Source organism: Gossypium arboreum, chromosome 7 (assembly GCF_025698485.1).
Source record: "Gossypium arboreum isolate Shixiya-1 chromosome 7, ASM2569848v2, whole genome shotgun sequence".
NCBI lineage: Eukaryota > Viridiplantae > Streptophyta > Magnoliopsida > Malvales > Malvaceae > Gossypium > Gossypium arboreum.
Window position 1 is genome coordinate 2,671,596 of NC_069076.1, and position 11,168 is coordinate 2,682,763.

An 11,168-nucleotide genomic window follows, 5' to 3' on the forward strand; every position below is an offset into this window, starting at 1 on the left:
ATTCAAATTAAAAATATAATATATTAACAATGATATTTATTAGTAAGATTTAGATTATATCTTTAATAAAATTTACAAATAAAAATCCATTTATTAAAGATTACTTTCATTTAACAAAATATTATTAATATATATTTTATATAAAGTTTAAGTATTTTATTGAAATAATATCTTGACTTGATTTTATTATTTTTATTTCATTTAAGAATAAATTTAAATTTACTAAAACTTAAAACAAGATATTATTATAGAGAGCTAATTCAGAAAATAATACCTTAAAGCTGTTACTATTATAAGCGAAAAGTTGTTCTAAAAGGTAACCTTAAAACATAAAAATCGATTCTACAATAAACTTAACTATTATAATAAAATGTTGTTGTAAAAAGTGGTTGTGTTTGTGTCTTTAAGGTTGTTGAGTGCCTTAAAAGGCTGTTTTTGACATGTTTGTATGCATATTGTTTTGGGGATGTGTCAATATTTTATCACCTCTAAGTTTCTGCTAATGGTTGGTGTTTTCTACTGTAATATTATTTTATTTAGGCATAATGTTAATTTTAGTCTTTAATATTTATATTTTTTAATTTAATTCTTTTTCAGGTAAAATTTGGTTATCAACATTTTAAAAAGAGTTAAAATATTAAATTTTTAACAATTTTGGCATGACAACTCACGTGGTAGTAGGGGTCTTGACCTCCTAAAAAAGGAAAAAAAATTAGGCCTTTTATATTTTATAAAATTTTAAATAAGTAATGGTAAAATTATATTTTGACATCCACAATTGATAAAAATTGTTTTAATACTTTAAAAATGGTAAAGAAATAAACTATTAAAATGGTGAAATTACATTTTGACCATCGTAAAAATATATCATTTGATTTCTTCCTCTCAAAAAAATTTTCTGTCTTTTCCCTTGTTAACATGTACTTCATACTGACATGACACCTTTTGTGTAACATGACATGTCAACAAATAATTTAAATTTTAAAAAAAAATTAATTTTCAAAAAAAAATTCTTAAAAATTCAAAAACATATTGCCATGCATATTGTCATATTTAAAATTTAACATTTAAGTCAATATTTTTGTTATAAAGAAAACAATTCAACTATTTTTAAAAAGACTGTTGGTCAAATTCGAATCTTTTTAAAAGGTTGATGGTTAAATTTAATAAAATAAAGTCCAGATTAAGAAAAAAAAAGAATAAATGTTGAGGACTAAATTTAATATTATACCTTTTATTTATTGGAAAATTTGGTGTTTCTTTGACTAATGTAATCTTATGCATGTTATCCTATCTCTACTTGGGGTTGTTATTTTTATTAAAATTTTATGGGCTTAGCAAAAATGGAACTGCTTTCAACTCCACCTCCTCAAAACCATTCTCACATATCCTTCTAACAAAAACTTGAAACACAGATGAAAAAGAAGAAGATTTATTTGGGAATGTAGATTGAAAGCTATTTTAGTCTTTGAACAAACTCATCCTTATTTATTGTGAGAAGAAAGAAAAGAAAGTGATTGAGACAATGGGGTTCAATTGGAAGGCCTAGGTAAAGGAATTCCATTCACAAATGAATGGAACAATGTGAGGGCTTGTGAAGGTGAAGTGAAAGGTACTTCATGAGCTGCACCCCTCACTGTTGCAAATGTTAGATATGTTACATTCTTCCCATTTGCATCTTCTCCACCAAATGATTGTGTCCATCCTCCAACCTACAATAATTCAATGTTGCAAAAATCAAATTTATTAAAGGATTGCAATCATTAATTTACCAAGAGAGATTTAGGTGATACCTGTTTTTGGTCATACCAAGTGCCATAGTTTGAAAAGGGACTTAGATTCAATTCCTTTGCAATGTTATTAGCAATTATCCTTGTTTGAGTAAGTGGGATTTTTGCATCTTGGTCCCCACTATTTTAATATTTTAAAAGAAGAAGAAGAAGAAGAAAACATTACAATTATTAATATATGAAGCACCAACTAGCAAATGTTGAAGAAATTATGTAAAATTATGAAGAATTATAACTATGGAAACAGCATACCTATACAATAAGACAGGAATACCCTCCTTGATAAGATTTGAGACAAGAGGAATAAGGTTCATGTCTATGTTCTCTTCTTGGTAGACAAGAGGCCTGCAAAACCCTAGTTTTACTCTCTCTATACTATTCAATATTAAATAATTAACCCTAAATGTGTATATATAGGTTAAAAAATAGGATTAAAAATCAAACCGATAAGATTTATTATCATTGGTCTAATCGATTGCATCAATCAAGTCAATCAAAATTTTAAATTTTTAGAAATTTTTTTGAATCAACTCAGTCCAATAATATGAATATGAAAGAGAAAGAAAACTACCCTAAACAAAAATCCCAATGGAAAGGGAGGTGAGTTGTATTGGCATGGAGTGCCTTTTGAACTTCAGGCTTATTAAGGTAGGAAAATATTCTTCCTTTAAGGCATGGATCACCCTTCTTTTCTCTCTTACCAACCTTCGCAAGTGTTAAAAGCAAAATTATCAATCTCATCATATTGCTATTTTAATACTTCTATAAATATGCTACTCATACTTGAAAGTAAGTGAAGGGTCAAAATTAAAAATTAAGAAGTAAATAAAATAATTTAATATTTGAGAGGGGCTCAAGAAAAATTCCCAAAAGGAAGAGTCCAAATAATATATATGTAGGAAGGAAGAGACATACAGCTGAATATATGCTTCTAAGTTTAAATTGCTCGACGTTGCTCGAAGATGTGCAATCCGGCAAGAGAAGATCATCGAATCCCACATCGAGACTCACTTCATCTGCAACTCTATTGAACACATCATTGCACCCTTGAGACCATTGTGAATGAACGTATTCTCGCATATACTTGGAATCATTGCACACCGTCTTCTCCAAGAAGAGGGTTTCATCTGATATAGCACCATGAGACCATAAGTAGTCCCCGGCCAGTACACTGATGTCCAGGTCCAAAAGTGGATTCCCAAGCTATAAAATGAAGAAAATAATCGAATTTTAAGTTTTGAAACTAATGAATTTTGATAGGTTTAAAGGTGATAACGATATCATTTGTATATTACAGCAATGGCTTTGAGGTTGACTGGTTCCACGTTAGGGTTCTTGTTGTGCTCCACTAACAAGGCTGCCAGTTGTGGGATATAGTGGCCTGCATAGCTTTCACCGGCTAAGAAAAAGTCACAATCTTTGAATTGGGGAAATTCTTCCAACCACTTCAAAATAAACCTATAGTTATCTTCAGCTGCCACAATTAAAACAATCATCATCACATGAGGATCAGTCCATAGTTTTTTGCTTCACCCCAACTCTTAATTGTTTTAAATATATATAATCTTCATAGAATTTCTAAATATGAAGTAGGGTTAAGGATGAATAGGAAAATACAGACCTGTCTGTGTATCATTCCAATCGATGTAATCCTTGCTAGTATTGGAGTACGAAAATCCAACTCCAATTGGCGATTCCAGGTATAACATGTGGGATTCTATCATAGTAGGAAAATCTTTAATAAATAATAAGGAATTTAAACCGTGAATACATGAGTAATACCTTTGTATTAAAAGTCAGATTATATTTTACTTTTTTATTTTAAAATATATAAATTAATTTATGTATGTTAGATTAAAAAAATAAATTAGATTTTTAGTTAAAAATTTCATTCATTTGTACTATTAAAATTGCGTGGTGATAGAATAATCATGTGTACCTCATGCTAATGTATAAGGATCAATTTTTAGCATTAGAAATGAATGAAATTTTTAACAAAATGATTAATTTATTCTTTAATCTAATATATAAAAATTATTTTATTTATTTTTAATAGAAAAATATATATAATCCGAATCTTAATAGAAATACATCCATGATACCTAAAAATATGTATACAAAAGTAGAGTTCGATGTACCAATATTCCATGAATAAGGATTCTTGATAAGAGTTCCATTTTCTCCTGGTTGGAATGGACCATTTTCCATGAATGCACCAAATCCAAGTGATGAACAACCAGGGCCTAAATCAAACAATTAATGACATCAATTTCTTATTAAAATAATAATATCAATAAGTCATTAATATTTTTTTTCAGTAATTGAATCCATTAAACCAATAAACTTGTACATACACATATAATTTTATATTTTTAATACTAATTTATGCAAAATAAATATTAAATATATAGTTGATTTAAAATATTTATATTAAATATATAATTAACAAAAATTGCATTCAACACTAATATTTTACAAATAAAAATTTAAAACATAAAAGATAATGACTATATTCGATTTTTGTTAGTTTCAATTATTACTCATTTTTATATAATTTTTAGACTAAATATGTCATTAATCTCGGTTTAACCAGTCCGACTAACCTATATAATCTAGATTTTATTTAATGCAAAAAAAAAAGAAATGGAAATAAGATAATTGGTTAAAAACCTCCATTGAGCCACAATGTTAAAGGGTGGAGTACATCTTCATTGGATGAACATTCGACAAAGTAATAGAAAAGAGCTCGGCCATGTTCTGCATCTGTTACAATGTAACCTGAATACTGCCTAAATGAAAGGTGGTCTTGTTGTCCTGGCAACGATGGTATCAGTTCTGCCCTCACCTTTGAACATAAAAAGAAGAACAACAACGATAAGAACCAAACACCCATGATTGAGTTGATTCAGACAATTTCCAATACATTGATTTGATCTATAGATATATACAAAAGGCCTAGGCTTAAAGTCCCGGCTTCTTGCATTTCTTGTTTTTGTAAGTTACTAGGAAACGGCACGTTGTCTCGTATCTGAATTGATATGTGTTTTTTTTTTTTTTTTTTTGCAACACAAGGTAGATTATATAATTTTGATTCTATTACTATTACACAATATAAATATAATAACGATAAATTACATCTAATGTCACTAAACTATTAGTAAGTTCATGTTTTGATCACTCAATTTTAAAAAGTTACAAAACATCATTGAACTATTTGAATGTTTTCATTTAAGTCATTAAACTGTAAAGTCTTTTTTCTTTCTAAAGTCCAGTTGGTGAGTTTTGAGCAACGATTTGACTATCGATACGATGAAATAGTAGCCATCGATGAGTAGAAGAACACATCTCATATCCAAGTTGATCCAATAGTCAGTGTCAAAGATCGGAAAAGAAAGTTGTTTGGATTTTGGTTCAAAATTTATGATGTTCGAAGCTGTTTCATGAGAGAAAAAAAGAAAACTAAATTGTAGAAGAAGAGAGGAATTTTACCCTTTCAATTTGTGCTAAAGGTGAGAATGGAGAAAGCTATATAGTGGCAATTTTAACAGCCTAACGAATTAAATGAAAATTTTTAATAGTTTAATGATTATTTTGTAATTCTAAAGTAAAGTGACCAAAATGTAAATTTACTAATAGTTCAGTGATTTTGTATATAGGTTACCCATATAATAATATGATAAATGATATAAAATAGTGAATAATATGACAAAATTAAATAATGCAGTAACAAATTACTCTCTCACATATATACCACAAGCAAACAATCCCTATGATTCGAACTCACTACATGAGTTTTAAGATGAACATTCATGACCAGAAAATCAAACGTTAAGGTTCGAGCGCAAGATATTAAAGTCAAGTTATATAAATTGTTAAAATCTTACCCTCATGTAGACCCAATTAAATCCTTTATTGAGTCATTGAGTAGCATAATTCGATAGGAGCCTCACTTATCTATAAATACCCCAAGGTATAACTTAGTAGGGAGACTCTTCTCTCAAAACCCTAATACACTATGCATTCATCTTAAGTCTCTCTATATTTTCGACTCTCGACCCTATAATGGGTGAACCAACATTTTTCATCATCGTCCTCCTTTCTTTGTCTCTGTTGATAACTTGTATCAACATAAATTTATAATAATACCTTAAAAAGTATATTGTAATAAGAAAAAACATGGATATGATATGAATAATTAAATTTAACAAAAGGACAAAAAAAATCATTCAAAGATAAAGTTTAGACATAAATTTCAATGCTTGTACATTAACTATGAGACTATCCAGAGAGATTTTTTTTTTTTATTTTTATTTTTTTGGGTGCAGGATGTAAGATCCCTTTAGCTGTAATTTCTGCAACAATTACAACATTGTTGAATCTCCACCTTGTTTTTGTCTACATATGTTATTTAATTTAACATATATGAGGTGATAACTTGATGCCAATAATACAAATTTTGTCCCACTCACCTTTTGAAATACCCAATTTTACTTTTTAAATATTTTATATTTTAAAAATCATAAACTATTTCTAAATGCATTAACTATATCTTATATTATAATTTGATTATTCTTCTTTGCAATAAGATATAGAAAATGAAAAAGAAAATATAAGATAAATTAATTTTAATTCAATTATACGTTTTAAAAATATATATAAATTTAATTTTATATTAGATAAATATAATTATTTTTATATGTAATATATAAATATAAAATGATGCTATATCAATAATTGTATTAATATTTTATAGGAATTGAACAAAATCAAAATTTCTATATAATTTTGAAATTTATCCTAAAAATATATCATAAATAAATTGCTATCACATAACAAGTAATAACGCTTCCAAAATAATAATTTAAAAGCATGCGATTTAAATCAAACACATGAAAAAAATATCCTTAACAATAAATATTCTCTGTAACTTTAAACCTCAAAAATATATCCGTAAGTATTAAGTTTAATGGCAAGATATATTACACTTTTAAGAGAAAATACATGTTCAATTTTATAGATTATATTATTAGAAAAGACAATCATGAATCTTAACGTTAACTATAAAATAGAGACGAAGAATAAAAATTAAAAAAAAATCATCATTGATCAATAGTACAAGAAAAACCTTAAAACAATTAAAGTCAACCTTATCTATATATACTAAAAGGCTTAAACTTTAAGCTTGAAGCTTAAAACAAATAAAGGGCCCGTTTTTTATATGGGCTAGGCCTTGGGCAAATTTTTTGGCTCAAGCTCGACCAGACCAAAATTTTATATTATAAAATAATATTATATTAATTATATATGTTAAATAATATTTATATATATTTATATTTATATTTATATTTATTTTAAATTACTAATCCAATAACAATAAAACTCATTGCACAAGATTTAAAAATATTTACCAGTTACATAAGTAGAGGTGTGCATGGGCCGAAATGGGTGGCCCGCCTTGAAATGTGGGAGGGTTTGAGAAAAATATGGCCCAAAAATGGGCTTGGGCAAAAAAAATAAGGCCGTTTAAAAAGCAGGCTGGGCCTCAGTAAGACATTTTGGCCGGGCCGACCAAATCAAATTCACTACATGACAAAAAATCTTTTTTTTAATATTAGTTTCTTATTGTTTTCTCCTATTTTGCTACTATTTTACTATTATGTTGCTACTATTTTAATATTAGTCTTTTTTGATTGCATCTAGTGTATTATATATATATATATATATATATAAAATAATTTTAAATAAAATTAATCTAAAAAATCATATATGGGTAGTCAGTTAGACACAGGTTTACTTGTCACAAATCAATCTAAGCTTAGGTAAAAAATAAGCTCATTTTTGAGTTAGGCACGGACTTAGAAAAGTATTCTAAATACTTTGCATAAACCCAATAAACCCTACCCAACCCGTAAACACCTCTAGTGATTGTTATAGAGGATTGATTGTACAAGCAATCTCAAATCTCAAGAAGTCATTGTAGAAAAATGTTGTCCGTCTCAAATCTCAAAATCAAAGTCAAGGTTTTCAAAATCAAATCGATATGATCGAACCTATCAAATCATTATTTTTTTATTTGATTGAATCAATTTGTTCAACTAGTTTGCCTGATTTATTTGAATAAATTATTAAAATTTTAGAAATTTAATTCAAACAAGTCCAACGGACCAATTCACTGTTTGAGGGCAACCGGTCCAATCCTTCTTCGAACTAGTATCTTGGTCGGTTCTTTGTCCTATCGGTCATGGTACTTCATTGTCATCCTTAGGCTCCCTTTAGATGGATGGCGAAATTGGCTCTAGTAATATTAAAAATAATGGTAATGGTGAGATTAAAATTAATGGTAAGATATGTTTGAATTTAATAGCAACGATTACGTTGAAATAAAAGTATAAAATAAAAATTAAGGATATATTAAAATATGCATGCATATAATAAAGTAAAACCATTTAATCATTTATATTAAACAATAAATAAATTTAAATTAATATTAAATGATAGTATAAGTATTAAAGTTAGATTTATATTAAAATAGTACAAATATTTATTAATAAAATATATTGAAATGATTTCATATTAAATAAAATTTAATATTATATTTAACATTAAATAACAATATAATAAAAATAAGACATAATAACAAATTTAACCTTTAATATTTATACATTTTTATCAATTTAGCTTCTTCTTTTTTAAACTAAATTTGATCTTCAAAATTTTAATAAGAATTGAATTTGATCATTCACCATTCAAAAAGTATATTGTAATAAGAAAAAACATGGATATGATATGAATAATTAAATTTAACAAAAGGACAAAAAAATCATTCAAAGATAAAGTTTAGACATAAATTTCAATGCTTGTACATTAACTATGAGACTATCCAGAGAGAGATTTTTTTTTTTTTTATTTTTTATTTTTTTTGGGTGCAGGATGTAAGATCCCTTTAGCTGTAATTTCTGCAACAATTACAACATTGTTGAATCTCCACCTTGTTTTTGTCTACATATGTTATTTAATTTAACATATATGAGGTGATAACTTGATGCCAATAATACAAATTTTGTCCCACTCACCTTTTGAAATACCCAATTTTACTTTTTAAATATTTTATATTTTAAAAATCATAAACTATTTCTAAATGCATTAACTATATCTTATATTATAATTTGATTATTCTTCTTTGCAATAAGATATAGAAAATGAAAAAGAAAATATAAGATAAATTAATTTTAATTCAATTATACGTTTTAAAATATATATAAATTTAATTTTATATTAGATAAATATAATTATTTTTATATGTAATATATAAATATAAAATGATGCTATATCAATAATTGTATTAATATTTTATAGGAATTGAACAAAATCAAAATTTCTATATAATTTTGAAATTTATCCTAAAATATATCATAAATAAATTGCTATCACATAACAAGTAATAACGCTTCCAAAATAATAATTTAAAAGCATGCGATTTAAATCAAACACATGAAAAAAATATCCTTAACAATAAATATTCTCTGTAACTTTAAACCTCAAAAATATATCCGTAAGTATTAAGTTTAATGGCAAGATATATTACACTTTTAAGAGAAAATACATGTTCAATTTTATAGATTATATTATTAGAAAAGACAATCATGAATCTTAACGTTAACTATAAAATAGAGACGAAGAATAAAAATTAAAAAAAAATCATCATTGATCAATAGTACAAGAAAAACCTTAAAACAATTAAAGTCAACCTTATCTATATATACTAAAGGCTTAAACTTTAAGCTTGAAGCTTAAAACAAATAAAGGGCCCGTTTTTATATGGGCTAGGCCTTGGGCAAATTTTTTGGCTCAAGCTCGACTGCACCAAAATTTTATATTATAAAATAATATTATATTAATTATATATGTTAAATAATATTTATATATATTTATATTTATATTTATATTTATTTTAAATTACTAATCCAATAACAATAAAACTCATTGCACAAGATTTAAAAAATATTTACCCAGTTACATAAGTAGAGGTGTGCATGGGCCGAGCTGGGTGGCCCGCCCGAAATGTGGGAGGGTTTGAGAAAAAATATGGCCCAAAAAATGGGCTTGGGCAAAAAAAAATAAGGCTCGTTTAAAAAACGGGCTGGGCCTCGGGTAAGACATTTTTGGCCCGGGCCCGACCCAGTCCAAATTCACTACATGACAAAAAATCTTTTTTTTTTAATATTAGTTTCTTATTGTTTTCTCCCTATTTTGCTACTATTTTACTATTATGTTGCTACTATTTTAATATTAGTCTTTTTTTCAGTGCATCTAGTGTATTATATATATATATATATATATATAAAATAATTTTAAATAAAAATTAATCTAAAAAAATCATATATGGGCGAGTCAGGTCGACCTGGGTTTACTTGTCACAAATCAATCTAAGCTTAGGTAAAAAAATAAGCTCATTTTTTGAGTTAGGCACGGACTTAGAAAAGTATTCTAAATACTTTGCATAAACCCAGCCAAACCCGGCCCAACCCGTAAACACCTCTAGTGATTGTTATAGAGGATTGATTGTACAAGCAATCTCAAATCTCAAGAAGTCATTGTAGAAAAATGTTGTCCGTCTCAAATCTCAAAATCAAAGTCAAGGTTTTCAAAATCAAATCGATATGATCGAACCTATCAAATCATTATTTTTTTTATTTGATTGAATCAATTTGTTCAACTAGTTTGCCTGATTTATTTGAATAAATTATTAAAAATTTTAGAAATTTAATTCAAACAAGTCCAACGGACCAATTCAGCCTGTTTGAGGGCAACCGGTCCAATCCCTTCTTTCGAACTAGTATCTTGGTCGGTTCTTTGTCCTATCGGTCATGGTACTTCATTGTCATCCTTAGGCTCCCTTTAGATGGATGGCGAAATTGGCTCTAGTAATATTAAAAATAATGGTAATGGTGAGATTAAAATTAATGGTAAGATATGTTTGAATTTAATAGCAACGATTACGTTGAAATAAAAGTATAAAATAAAAATTAAGGATATATTAAAATATGCATGCATATAATAAAGTAAAACCATTTAATCATTTATATTAAACAATAAATAAATTTAAATTAATATTAAATGATAGTATAAGTATTAAAGTTAGATTTATATTAAAATAGTACAAATATTTATTAATAAAATATATTGAAATGATTTCATATTAAATAAAATTTAATATTATATTTAACATTAAATAACAATATAATAAAAATAAGACATAATAACAAATTTAACCTTTAATATTTATACATTTTTATCAATTTAGCTTCTTCTTTTTTAAACTAAATTTGATCTTCAAAATTTTAATAAGAATTGAATTTGATCATTCACCATTCAAAA

At 26.5% G+C, this 11,168-nt stretch overlaps 1 protein-coding gene across 1 annotated transcript; it reads right to left on the bottom strand.

The window, feature by feature from the left end:
- Positions 1–1,431: 1,431 nt before the first annotated feature.
- Positions 1,432–4,683, bottom strand: LOC108479161 (serine carboxypeptidase-like 46). The gene is made up of 9 exons (XM_017781599.2): positions 4,461–4,683; positions 3,929–4,033; positions 3,412–3,507; positions 3,086–3,264; positions 2,706–2,993; positions 2,362–2,495; positions 2,043–2,135; positions 1,794–1,911; positions 1,432–1,712 (listed from the first exon to the last, which is right to left on the bottom strand). Exons 1-9 carry the CDS (start codon positions 4,681–4,683, stop codon positions 1,533–1,535), a joined length of 1,416 nt encoding a protein of 471 aa, XP_017637088.1. The 3' UTR covers positions 1,432–1,532.
- Positions 4,684–11,168: the final 6,485 nt, after the last annotated feature.

Excerpts from the sequence above, each read along its gene's own strand:
- LOC108479161 (XM_017781599.2), bottom strand. The coding sequence starts at position 4,683 with ATGGGTGTTTGGTTCTTATCGTTGTTGTTCTTCTTTTTATGTTCAAAG. Across the intron at positions 3,265-3,411 it reads TTGGAATGATACACAGACAG|CTGAAGATAACTATAGGTTT; the intron begins GTCTGTATTTTC and ends TAATTGTGGCAG. Across the intron at positions 1,912-2,042 it reads ATTCCTGTCTTATTGTATAG|TGGGGACCAAGATGCAAAAA; the intron begins GTATGCTGTTTC and ends ATATTAAAATAG.